Source organism: Centruroides vittatus, unplaced genomic scaffold (assembly GCF_030686945.1).
Source record: "Centruroides vittatus isolate TY-2023 unplaced genomic scaffold, ASM3068694v2 scaffold_1015, whole genome shotgun sequence".
Taxonomy (NCBI): Eukaryota; Metazoa; Arthropoda; class Arachnida; order Scorpiones; family Buthidae; genus Centruroides; species Centruroides vittatus.
Genome location: NW_027122666.1, coordinates 2,764,738 through 2,779,618, shown reverse-complemented (window position 1 = coordinate 2,779,618; position 14,881 = coordinate 2,764,738). Strand labels below are relative to the sequence as shown.

General features: G+C 25.7%; 1 protein-coding gene across 2 annotated transcripts in view; it reads left to right on the top strand.

The window, feature by feature from the left end:
- Window positions 1-14,881, top strand: part of Syn2 (Syntrophin-like 2) — a 39,654-nt gene that overhangs the window by 11,155 nt on the left and 13,618 nt on the right. The window contains exons 2-5 of one of the 2 annotated variants that reach the window (XM_067283893.1): window positions 1,274-1,426; window positions 3,978-4,034; window positions 4,126-4,183; window positions 12,208-12,251. In XM_067283893.1, coding sequence (XP_067139994.1) covers window positions 1,274-1,426; window positions 3,978-4,034; window positions 4,126-4,183; window positions 12,208-12,251 — 312 coding nt within the window. The remainder of the gene's footprint in view (window positions 1-1,273; window positions 1,427-3,977; window positions 4,035-4,125; window positions 4,184-12,207; window positions 12,252-14,881) is intronic. The other variant, XM_067283894.1, reaches the window with a different exon arrangement.

The following is a 14,881-nucleotide window of genomic DNA, read 5'->3' as shown; positions in this document are numbered from 1 at the left end:
TTAAAATTGCTGTCAGCAATTTATGCATATCGACCTTTTTTATCATCATTTTATTGGAATATATTTTATTTAATTTAAAAATTTTTATTTAAACAATTATTATCATTCAATTATTACTATTGTGTATCTGTTAAAGTTTCATTAAGTATAAATTTTTAAAAATATTCTAATTTTTACATTCTTTATTTCATAATTAAAGCTTTAATTAATTTTTAATACAGTAGAATATGCTTAATGTAACTTTGGATTTGCCTATACTAATAATAACAACTGCTGATAACATTAAGCAGAGTAAATAAGTAATGCTATAATTAGTAGAAATTGTGATTTTATTGACTTTTACAGTTAAAGAACATGTTAAAATAATTAAAAAATGTAAAACTTAGCTTTATTAACTGAAATTATTATTATTATTATTATTAATTTATTTAGCTTATAATTGAGTAAGATATGACAGCAATTTAAATTACTGTACTAAGAACAAATAAAGATAAAAAAAAATAATGTTTAAAAACATTGATTAATATTGATAACTGATAATGTGCAATCATTATCAGTCGTGTGTTGAGGTTTATAGTGCAAAAATACAGCTGAAAATGCATATTTACATGAAGAAGTTGATGACAATAAATGAATTACAGTTGATTTGTAATATGTGAAGTTTTGTATATTTTAACTTAAATGTTTTGAATTTGGAAATTCTGATGATGATAAATAATAACAATGTCTATGATTACAATAAGCAGATTCTATTATAATAAAGTTAAAAATCTGTACCAGCTGGTACGTAGAATGTTTTTGGCCTCTTTTTGGGGCCTGTATCAAGTGTTGAACTGTATGCATGTATTTTTGTACTATGCACATGCCTGTATCTTGTCATAATAATTTTGTTTAATTTTTATTGTATAATAATAATAATAATTTGTAGAGTATATTTAAAATGTAACATGTGCACGTTAAATATTCAAAAATGAATTGATGTAATAAAGAAAACAATTTAAAAAAATATTTTTAAAATAGAATCTCAAACATTCTATAAGTTTGATACTTGATGCAGCCACTAAAAGAGGCTGAAAATGTTCTGTTTTGTATTTAATTCAAATCCATATTATTTACTGGAAGATTATATTCATAGTATGTAGTGTTTAATATAATAAAGTTTGAGTGAAATATGGAAATTATTTTTTTCACTGTTAAACAATTTTTTTCTTTCTATTGAGAATTAAATCTTGAAGATTTTGTTTAATGATTTAGTAAATAAAAATATTTTCAGGTAAAAGTTGGAATGGTTATGGTCAGTGATGGGAAGAGTCGTCCTCAACCGATGCGACTTCAGTTATGTGAAAATATGTTATTGCTACAGAAAGAAGAAATTGTGAATAGTAATATTACTATTTGTCATCAAGAACCTCCAGGCGATTCTAGAGTAGGAATGTTTTATAATTAATAATGTAATAATTAATATTATGTAAAGAATAAAATATTAATTAAATAATAAATTTTAAATGTGAAGCAAGGATTTTTTTTCTGTTTGACATTTTATTTTTCTGAATGTGTTTGGATAACTAAAGTTATCAAGAAGTAGAAAAATCTAAATGTCACTGCAAAATGTCAGCCATTGGATACAGACTTTTAAATATTTGTTTATATTCAACTAAAGTTTGTTAACATGTTTTTAACATATCTACTGTTTATACTTTACTTACTATTTATATATTATTTAAACATTTCTTGAATTCTGATGTAAATACATTACTTTAAATGCATATAAGTATTTGTGTGTGTATAAACTTTAATGCATAAGAAACAAGATATATGAATGTAAGATGAATGGATTAAATATGTAATAATGGTAATAAAATATAAACTTTAAAATAATTTATAAACTAAATTTAAAATTTGTATTTAGATCTATCATTTAAAATCCAGCAAAATAATTTTACATGATGATAAATAATTTTGAGTTTTTAAAACCATATTCAAGTTACACTTCTTTCAATTAATTAAAATTCATTCTATAAATTAATTATATATAAAATTTTCTTGCTGAATTTTAAAAGACTTTTTATAATTTTCTACAATTTTAGTAGTAATTGTTAAATATGAAAAAATAAAATTGATTCAAAATTTTAAATTATATAGTAATGTTGCCTAAAAACAGAAAATTCCTCTGATTTCAGCACTGGGGTGAAAACTATATTATCCAGAACCTATAACCAGTGCATAACACGTATATACTATATAATATACTATATTATATAGTATATATGTGTTATGCATCGGTTATAGGTTCTGGATAATACAATGTTGCCTAAATATTATTATAAAAATTTTACCACTATATTGATTTATTTATGTAAAAGACTTTTTATTAAGAAAATTACAAAATTGTTTATTTAAAATGTAATAGAGGAGACTACAAAACCTCTAGTAGTCTCTCTTATATTTTTAATTATTAAATTTTAATGATTAGTGTTTTTGAATTAAAAGTAGTTTAATTTATTGTTTTATACAATTTATTTTATTGAGCTTACACACACACACAGAGAGATGTTATATACAAAAATACATCTGGTAGGGTAAATAGTACAGTTATTGGCCATCAGACAATAATTAGCTGTTTTGAATTTAAACCTCTAATAAGAGTTTTGAAAATATTGCATGGCAGTATTAATACAAGTTTCACCTGTCAGTAGATAGCATGAAATCCTACAGGTTTTACTGTTTACTGGCAGAATTACCAGGAAGAAAAATAAGCAGCTGCTTAGGTTCTCACATTGAGAGGGGTCTCAAGCCTTTATTATTACTTAAATTGTTTTTATAAGCTCAACATGAAAATGTAATTTTTGTTGAAAAGCATCATGCAACTATTTTTAATGTTACCAATTACAAACTGTTCAGATGAAAGGTCCTTCAGCACACTGAAGCATGTAAAATGTATTTGTATATAATATTAAAGCCAGAGAAACTGTCAGCTTAAGCATTATGTTTATTGAGAATGATAAATTTGCAGAAATTATCTTATGATGATGTGATTGAACAGTTTGCAAATGAGAAGATTTGGAAGTTGTAATATACATGATAAACTATGTAATAAACTACATATTAATGATAAATGAGTTTAATTTTTCCTTCAATTTCTGCCATTCTTCTGATTTCCTTCTCCATTTTTAGTTGCAAGAGGTCTGAAAAATGTAAATTGCTCGGGGCTTCTTCAAAGCTAAATCCAGCACAGTTTCTGTTTTTGTGTGTGGCCAATAACTGTACAATTTTGCATTTTCATATAACAAAGCACATTTAGGATTAAACAATTGGCATTTGGGTTTTCTAGATGTTTACAGTAGAAAGTCTATAAACAAAATTTATTAGCAAGTTTAGTTTCCAATTTAATCTTTATCATAGAAATATATACACACACTCAAATCAAATTTATAAACTAAAAACCTTACTATGTATAATTATATATGTTATATAAAAATCATGAATCTTTTAGATTACATTTCTGTTTATATACTATCTACTTGGACCTCAATTATTAGTAGGACTTATTATACTGGTGTAGTTTCTGATCAGATAAAAATAAAGATATTTTGTTTAGACTTTTGACTAAGATCTCCTTTATTTGCTAATCAGAACATACATCAGTATAATAAGTTTTATTAATAAACACGGTCCGAGTAGACAATATATAAACAGAAATGTAAAACAGTATTTAAGGACATAGATGTAAAAACAATTAATATTTTAGATTGTTTAAAATATGTTATGCTTGTGTCCACTTTGGACATTCTTGTGAACTAGGACTTGGTGTTTCTCTTCCCTCAGTATAACATTTCCAATTAAGATATATTTATTGTAATGTAATCTTGTTCACTATTACAAAATTTAAAAGTTCTTATTGACATTTAAATATTTATCTTTGTTTTTTGTTCAGTCAAAATTTCGGAATCATAAATGGATATATTTTTAATTTTCAGGAACGTATTGTTAAAGTAGTTCGTCAAAAAATAGGTGGATTAGGACTGAGTATTAAGGTAGGAACAGTTATACTTGAAAAAGAAAAATATGTTATACAATAAATATAATTTGCAATGTAATTATTTCAAGGAATATCTCCATTTTTAGGGAGGGGCAGAAAATAAATTACCTATTTTAATTTCTAGAATATTTAGAGATCAAGCAGGTGAGATTTATAAAATAATTATTTAATATATTTTTAAATACAATTTTTTACAATTTTATTAAATGAAATATATTCAATATTAGTTTGAAAATATTTTAAAGTAAGTATGAATTTTGAATTTTAGCTAAATGTAAATTATATAAAGTACAAAAATAACTTTTATTTTAGGCTAATTAAATTAGTATTATCAAAATAAAATAAAATGAAATTTTGAAAATTAATTTCATATTTTCAAATTAATATTTGAATTTAATGAAGATAATTCTTTAGATATAATAATGATTACTTTTGAATGATTTAATGATGCACATTATTTTTGAAAGGATTAGACTTGATTAGTAGTCATTAGAAATATTTAGTAGATGGCTTTTATTAAGAGACAGCTTGAATTACTTTTTCTTCAGTTAAGATTAAATGATCATGTTTTGAAATCATATGTAAATTAAAGAGTCATGAAATGATTCAAAATGGTTGAAACTAATTTATAACAATTTATTTTCAATTTAATAGTACTAAAACAATATTATTTTATTACTTTGAAACAGTATTGAAATGCTTATATTTGTTTATAACTTGTTTTCAAAATGTTAGTTTCATTATATTTTTTTTCAGAATTGCAATTTATAACTCTTTTTAATATTTAAGCATGGTTTTATTGCATGTGAAAATGTATTGTAAAAATTTCCATAAATTCTTTATGCTTTTAAAATGCTTTTGTCTTACATATTTTTATAAATTGTTACAATTAATTTGACTTTCTATTTTTATAAATTTATGTGAAAATGTTTTAAATTAAAAATTTCATATGTAACAATTAAATCATTTATATTAAACTAGCAGATAAGCTTGGCATTGCCTGGGAAAAATAAAGTATAAACATTAAGATTATTAGATTATTTTGTACTTCTAATCCTTCTATTATATTATATTATAGTATTTGATTTATATAACTACAAAGGTTATCTTACATAAGGGTTTATCACACCAAGCGACCAATCTAACACATTTAACCTTTGTAGTTATATAAATCAAATGCTATGATATAACAAATATTAAATTGAAAACCATATAAAGAGTTTGGTTATTTTAGCCTATCAATGTCATGTTTATTGTATTGCAATACTCAGATGGTACAAAATGGCACAATTTTATTGGTCAAGTAGACACAAATCGATAATACAATATCGTAAAAAATTTAAGATATCGTATATTTTTCTGATGTTAGCACTAACAAACTGTTTCATTCACAAGCAAATATCAAATGGTTATCTGCCAACGAATCAAATTTTGCAAAAAATGGACCTAATATTTAAACTAAGCACCCTTGAAAAAAACTTAAATCATGTTTAATGCAGGCTGGTAATCTCTTATTATGTAATTTTCCTATTCAAATGCCACCATACTGGTGGATCCAACAGAAAGAAGACTGTTGCAGATGGATGTTGAAGTTAATTCAACCAAAAGTAGTAGTAGTATTCCTTCTTGGATAGAGAATGGTCTAGTCCAGAGAGATCAGTTGTGGAAATTGTAAGAGAAAGAGAACCAGATTAACTATATAAGAACTTCCAATTTGCACCGCCAGTCATGTTATTTCAATTCAAAAATTTTTCCCTGAATGCAGTTAGATACATAACCAGCACTACTCTATTGCTTATAGGAAAAGTATGATGTACAGGGGCAAAACACTACTTAGCACATAGCACTTGCCTACAGTGCTATGTGCTATCTGTCACAGTAATGGTGCATCTATTTTGTGCTATATTGTCGTTGCAGTAATTCAGTGAATATCTTTTAAAGTTCTATCCTTTTTAGTAAGAATTATATTTAGTTAATTATTTTGTTAAATTTTTTCCAATAGATTGTACCTACATGTAAAGCCAGCAATCAAATGTAGACAGAAATTAATCAATATATAGAAATCCAATTAATAATTTGGGGTGGGATATACAGCATTATCTAAGTTGGGCGTATTTGAATGTAACTGCTGAGTTTTGTAGCAATTGGTCAAACAATCTATGCATGCATAGCAAGCAAACAAATGTACATCCTCATTTATACATGTAGATTACCAAATAATTAATCAAAAAATTTATTTGCAAGGAATAGACTTTGTAATGCTTGAAGTAGGTATGTAATTACCATGTTATGAAACCCCAAAATGAGGACACCCTTAACCAACCCCAATATGCACATAACTTCAAACCATATGCTAAATGATGATTTAATGTTTTTTTTCTGATTCTTTAATTATTTTTTTTCTGTATATTATATTGTAATCAGTAGGATTTTATTTCTGCTTACATAGTAAAATGATTTAAGCAAGCAATTGCTTTGATAAATCCAGATGGGTAAGCTTATAGATTATTGTAAACAGTAAACATAATAATTTCTACAATCTATCCACATATGACCCTGAAAAGCTCATAAGTGGAAGGTATCTGTTCATGAAGATTGAAACTGAAAAAAAAAGAAATCAGAAAGATAAAATGAAAACACTATTCAGTTGTTGATATAATTGGTTGGGTAGTCAACTTATGAATTCTAAGTTTAATGCTACATGCTATCAACAAAGAAAATCTGTCCTTTTATGTGGGGTACCACCAGAGTTAAGAAAAAAGCATACAATCACTGGAAATGCGAACAAAATAAAATTCACAAGTGTGTGTAGACAGTAATTTTTACCACCCTAAATGAGGCTCTCTCTGCATAAGAGAATGTATGATAATCTTACCAGTTAGCACCTGACATGCTATTGATTTATTTAGTTTTAGATGTTACCCTTCAAGTCAAATTAATGTCTTTTTGATTCATTGATTTAGAAAATATTTAAGAATTTTTGCATGCCAGTGAAGTAGTTGGCTGAAAAATTTATGAAAAATTGTAATTTTTTTGAGTGATTTCTTATCATTTTCTGATGAGTAAAACATCCAACCAATGAGAACTGTAATGATCTTTAGGGAAGGAAAGAAAGTGTAGAGTTTTTTGGAATATATCTCATAAGGTGCCACAGATTGTCTTTAACTAACAATCTTTTGTAAAAAAATCCCATGAAAAAAAAATGGTATGGCATTGCTACCGTCCAATAGCCAAACACACTGTTTGAATGTATTCATTTTGTAACAGTTGATATTTTACATGCCACTACTTTTAAATTATTCTATATTTAGCATGCAGATGACCTTTAAAAAGTTGACAATGTTTACTAATGTTAATTAAAGTAGTATTTTTTTTTAGAGTGCTGATTGTATAAAGATATAGTTGGCATTTATACATAATATTCATAAGGATTACTGTCATCTTTATTATATATATTTATAAATTTATGAGTATTTGTATAATGTGAAAAAAAATACAAATATTAGAATATGTTATCATGAAGAATGAAGTTTTAATCTAGTTATTGAAAAAGTTTTGTTTAACGAAGTTAGTGAATTTATATAATACTGTCAAATTCCATACTGATATTTAATGAAACAAGAAAAAAATATTGTAGAAACATTTATTGCTATAACAAGTTTATGACATATCTTCTTTCTTATTTTATTTTATCCGACTGCAAATAGTGTTATTTCTACAAAGTTAAACAATGTTAGAGCAGACGAACATATAGTATTATTAGGCATATTATTAACAAAAACTTTAGGTTCTAAAACACCAAAATCATGCTAAATATGGCAACCTGCACTCATCTGTACTGATGCCTAGTGACTGCAGGTAAGTTTGTGCTGGAATCACTATATTAAGAGTATTATATTTTGATACTAAAAATGAGCAATTAATTAAAATTTAATTTACTGCATTATTATTGTTGTAGAGAAAGAAAGTACTAGGCCTTGTATGTACTGCTAAGCAGAGATTTATCACATGATATTCATTTGGGAGAAGTTTTATGTTATAGTGTCCTATACAATTTGTATTAGCATATTTCCTATCATTGTGAAAGTATTTATCATTACATCGATAACCACTGTACCGAGATTTGACTGTAATTTAATAATACACAAGTAAATAAAAAAGGAATGTATGTAATTAAATAGATAATAAATTTTAAATTGTAATACAAGCAAAACGGCAAAGCCATTTTTGGTACAAGACTATGTCTTGACTGTGCACTGTTTTTTAAGGAAAAGAGAAAAATGAGCACTCTCCAATGAGGAAAAGCTGACACCGGTACTTGGGGTCCTGGCATAGATTACGGCAGGCTTCGTTGCTGCCGTGGTTATGACAGGTTGCGTTGTCATGGGCCTGTTCTTGGCTACGGTAAGCGGGATCACTTTGACACTCATTCTCCAATCTTTTTTGGTATCGCTGGTTTTGAGCATGATTGTTCAAACTTTGCCAGCCTTGGCCAAGGCCACAACCACGAGGTTGTCCACGAGGCATTTTTGGTGAAATTAATGATCAAAGGGATCTGAATGCAATGTCAGCGACACACAAGAAAATCTAAACAATGAGAGCAAGAGAATACACGCATAACATGTGTCATAGATTTGTCAAAATTCAATTTCACAACGTTCACATTTTGAACTTCACAATGAGCAATGCATGCACAAATCTCGCATATTTTGTTTAAACATCAACATTAAATTTTATTTATGTTTTTTAAAAACTTTCAGATATTCTCTTTGTTATGAAAATATAAAATAATCAGAAACAATGATTCTTATATTTTTTATGCCCTTTTTAAAAATCCTGGTCAAAACAACCATGAGTGACCCATGAATTATTTATTTTGCACGACACCTTGCTTATTAAGATTAAGCTTTAAATAATTGTTTTAATTTATATGAATTATTTGAATATTAATGAGAATGAAAACTTTTTAACATATTATTTAGAATTGATATTATGTTAATTTAAAATGCATATTAATTGAAACAGTTGTGAAACCATTCAGATAAATAATAGAAGGAATTAGCTAACTATTGTTATTCATTATAAAATATAGTTTATCTAGTTTTAGACTACAATGTTTTTCATGCTTAATTTTTATAATGGTATTATCTCACAAAAACTGTACAAGACACTAAAGGTATAGACACCAAACAGCCTTGATTTGGTTCCATAAACAGGTATACTTCATCAAAAACAAATATTTTCAGTCTTCTAAGGTCTGCTTTAGGTGTTTAGAACATGTATTATACTTGAAGCGGATCTTAAAAGGTTGAAAATGTTCATTATTGATGATTTGTTTGCTGGACTAAATCAAGTTTGTTTGTATCTATGCCTTAATTTTTATTTTAGAAGAGATTATTTACATTTCTTATATCTTATAGTGCTCATCACAGTTATATATTAAATTCTATTTTAAAATTTAATGCTTAATTAATTTTTATAATTTTATTTATATAATTAAAAACTTTGAAACATAATAGAATTCACTGAATAAAAGCCTTGAGGTTTAATCTTAGTTTAGTCAATATAAAAAATTTTATTGTATTTTATTTATATGTTTGTCTGTTATGATAAACAAGTATGAAGTTAGCAAAGAAAACACGGTTGATTATTGGAAGTAGCAGTTTACAGAAATAAAGAAATTTTTACATTGTAAGATTTTAGCAAGCCATTCATGTTGCAATGTATCAATGTTCATCAAAATATGGACATTGATATATTGCAGACGCAGGTTACCTGTAAGATATTGAAGGAGCTAGGAAATAAACAGACTCATAGATTATATGATTATGTTTATATGAACTGACATTCTTCAGAAAATCTGATCTAGATGATGGATGCTAAAAGTCTGTTTAATGGAATTTGCATCTTGTATTGACCTTTTTGGAAGGAATAGAAAAGTTGGATTGGTATCAAAGGCGACCTCTTTCAACCTTGAGACAAATGTGCATTTTGAAATGATCACCAAAACAAAAGCATGAGTGTCTTTAAACTACCATCAAAATGCTAACCTATGGGATTTAGAAGTGATGTTTGGAAGACAGACATTGCAAATAAATTACTTAACTTACATTCCTCCATTATACTTTACAAAGAATATTCCATTGCTATTATATCTGGATTACTCATTTCTTGAAAAATGTAATAATTAATTAATTATGATTCTGTAATAAAATAAACTACAGTAGAACTCTGATTAACTAGGTTCTGCATTTTCTGAGGAAAACCTGTAAGTGAATTTATTACTTTTCTTATACTGTAATTAATGAAAGAAAGTTCAAAACCAGTATAACATATATTACAAAATGATTTTTGTTTTACCTATTATTATTTCAGCTTCTATGTGAGACAAATTATTGATATTTAAATGTAACTTCAGTAATTTGCATTTTTATTCTTAAAACTATTGTGCATATTAGCTATATAATAATTGATTATAAAAATTATCCTTATGTATAACTAAATTCATTAAGGTATAAAAAAGAGGCTTAAAAGTAATACACCAGATAAATCTTTTATATTCATAATTTTTGATCTGAAATAGCTGTTTGCTTTATCTGAGTTTTCAGTTATCCAAGATTGCATTGGTTCACATTACCTTAGATAATTGGGATTCAATTGGGAAATTCAATTAAATAAATCAGTATTTAATTAAAACATATACTCTACGGAATCAAACAATTGTTAGTACTGTAGTAATGTTTTGTCTGAATAAAAAATGATCTGTGATACTGAAAATATTCTTAGTTTATATATCATTGAAAAAGTTGGAGAGAAGAATAATAAATATCTTCTTATGAATTCAAATGAAAATTCTTAAAATACTTTTATTACTAAGAAATAAAATTACAGAAAAACATAAGCTGAATATGAAAAATTATTTAATTAATATGAAATGTATTTATTGATCTGCAGACTGCTTAAATTCAATTGTAGATAAACTGCAGACTACCTATAATTCTATTTCTTATCCTGTAAATATCCTTTAGATAATGATTGATTGTGTGCCAGAATATTTTGTCTATTTGATAACCTAATGTAAGAGAGGTGTGATGTGTGTTTAAATGTTCTTTTCTCTCACTAAACAACACTGGAATTTCAATTTGGCAAAATGACTACTCAGTCTGCAGACCACCTGGTGCATGCTCATGGACCACCAGTGGTTCAAAGACCATACTTTGAGAACCACTACTATAGACAAATTAAAAGTTATTTGCATTTTAGTAATCATTAATTTTCCCTGTTACGTCTGTGGTCAAACATGTTTAATTCTGTTAAAGTCTATCTGGTTATGATTATTTTAAAATAATTTTAATTAGTGATATAATTAATGATTATGATTATCTGTTTTTGGCACTTCACGTAGATGTGCCATATTTCTTAAACTTATAATGGTAATCTGAAGTTGACATTATAAGTAATTAGCCAAGATTATTTTGAAATAATTACATTACTTAATAAATTCTGATAGTATTAATAAGTCAAATATATAAAGTCTTAAAGTTATATTCTATTTAATTAATATGGAATATAAATTGATTTGTACCACATTTTAAGTGTTACTGTCATTTTTTTTTTTTTTTTTTTTTTTTTTTTTTTTTTAAAGTTTAGTAATATTAATACAGAAATATTATTTGTAATGAAGTTTCAATTATTTAACAAATTGATAAATGTATTTATTAATGTTTATGAACACTGTAAGCATTTCACATTAGATTATAGTCTTCCAATTATATTTTAATGCAGGTATTAATGCGTTTTGATTTTGGTTTATCTGATTTGAGAATTAATGAGAAGTTTGATTCTTAGGCTGTCTGAAAATTTCATCAAATTTTAATTAATTAAATAATCTGACTGTTTATTATAACAATATAGAAATTATTCATTGAATTAACTAACTAATAAATTATATGGCATGTGATAATTGTGTGTATTTTTAAAAATATTTTGTTATGTAGAAGATATTTTATTAGCATCATTAAATTGTTTAAAATAATAATACATAAATTGAAACAAGATGGTTAATTCAAGAATTTTGATTTAATCAATTTAAAAATGTATTCATTAGAATATTTTAATAAAAATATTAAATTATTTTCTATAAGTGATATATTACAAATATTTTATAGCTGATCAAACAGGACAATTATTTGTTGGCGATGCAATAATTAAGGTAAATTTTTAATCTTTTTAAAATATTTTTATTTAAAAAAGAACTTGAAAATGTGTTTATAAATTAAATGTTTATTTTTGTTTGAAATTAATTTACATTATTTGTTTTTGTTTAAGAAAAAAATATGGTGATTTACAGATTGAAATGGAAAATTATTTATTTTTTAACCAATACTTTCTAGCTTTTTAATGTACAAATTACATTATGCATATCCTATTACTGGTAACAAGACATGATTTATGGTTTTGTCTCATCTTACTTGACTGTAAAAGAATCTTTTTATTACATGATTTGTTCATACTGGCATTCATGATTCATAAGAAAGTAGAGAATTGACTTTCTTAAGAAAATTTATGACTAGGAAACATTTTCTTTTAGTTTTTAATTTAGAATGTTTAAGGCTAAAATAGTTCTTTTTTGTTTATTTTTATAAATAAAACAAAGTTTGTTTATATATTTTAATTGAATTTTTTTTCTAAAGTAAATGCTTTAAAAAATTTTTAATTATATTTATCTGCTAATATTTATTTAGCAAAATAATAATGTGAGAGCTATATTACAATTTAAAATATTATTAATACGTTTCAAAGTAATACTACATTTTTTAAATTAAATTATTTAATTAAATAATAGTGTGCCATTATTCTTGTTATTACATTATTATAACCTAGAATATTTAAATATATATTGTCTTTCCCAGAATAAAAATTGAACTGATGTTCATTAGTCTGTATATGCAAAGGAAAATAGTTTCATATTCATTACAGAACGTAATATATACAGAAGATACATTACGAATTTAAAAAATATGTTTAAACTGTTATAATTTATTTCATATTTCTGATATTTTTTTAAGAAATTGGAGATTAAAAAAGAAAACAAGTGTTACAGAATGTTATATGATGTGATATTAGAATTTTTCAAGTTTTTATCAACAAGGTTGAATAAAATAGAACAGCATTGTTGCTTAGTTACAGCAGTAGAGTGATACACATTTAAGATTTAGCACATCAGCTCCATTGCTATTCTGGGAAATACTATAAAATGATGAAAAGTTGAGTAAGTCGACGATGGAAATGAATTATTAAGTTACTAAAATAATCTCTAAATGTATAAAAGAAGTTGAAACAAAACTTTTTATTCATTTAACTTTTTAAATGTAAAAATGCCATAAACACAAAAATGATGAAAGTTTTATTCACCAAAAAATGAATGAATAATGATTTTGAATACCTTATTTCAAATTGTTATTTTTATTAAATTTGCTATTATAACTTGAATAGAAATTAAGTCTCTAATGTACAGTGGTAATTTGAAATAAAAGATAAATGATTCCAACTTCTGAAATAAAGATTATAGCTTGAGATAAATTTTAAATGAATTATATTTATTTAAAATTTAAATTAGATGACAGTTTTGGATGTCTTCCAGAAAATTTTAATAATTTCTAGCTTTATTAATTAAAATTATGCTTATTAAATATTGTTTATAGGATTAAATAAATATAAAGTTTTGCCCAAAATTTTTTAGCATAATTTTTCCTGTCTTTATCAATTTTTAATATCCAATATATAGGATTTGTTTAATAATTGTTTTTTAAGTTATTATGGAAGTAATGTTTACATATGTAATGTTTTAAGTGCATCGACTTATTTCTGTTATTAATTCTGAAAAATTTATTTTCTGTGTACATGAAAATGACTGTTTATATTTTGCTAAATTTGTTATAATTTTTTTTTTCCAATTTAAGCTGTTAAATTTCTCTCCTGTTATTACCTATGTGTGTAGCAGTGATTTGTGTTATATAACCTTTTGTATTTGTATTGTGTAGCAATGCTTCATGTTATATAACCTTTGTATTATTTTTCTAACAAATAAACGGCCATGATGTGGTGTCTCTATCAAGCCTGCCACTTTTTGGTTCAGTATGACTTTGAAACGGACCAAAGTAGTCATGTATGATTTTATATTTACTTGTAAGGTATCCTATCCACTATCTGTGAACACATAACTTGCAACAGTGATATATTTAACAGGTTATGGCCCAGACACAGGTATTTACTGAGTGAATAGTGAGACAAAGTTTTATTTTACATAATGGGTTTATTTAGCGTATGTGTACAAGAACAAAGACAAGATGGCCGATAGTGTGAAAACAGTCATCACAAAGTTGAACAGGAATAATTATCCAGCCTGGAGGTTTAAAATGGAGCTGCTACTATTGACAGTGACTTATGGGATGTATGCAATCCACCACCTGAGCCACAGATGAATGAATGGAAACTAAAAGATGGAAAAGCAAGAAGTAAAATCGATCTCATGGTAGAAGATTCGCAATCACAGCTCATCAGAAAAGCAAAAACTTCAAAAGAAATGTGGTAATCTTTAGAAAAACATCATCGAAGATCAACACTTACACAGAAAGTAAGTCTGCATAAGAAATTATTTTACTTAAAGTATGAAGAGGGGCAGGATATGGAAAGACATTTAAATAGTATAGAGGATTTAGTAGATGAGTTAACTGCTTCAGGAGAACAAACGAGTGACAGACTCATGGGAATACTTATGTTGGGAAGTTTGCCTGATAATTATAATACATTAATGACTGCTCTTGAGGCAAGAGCAGATAC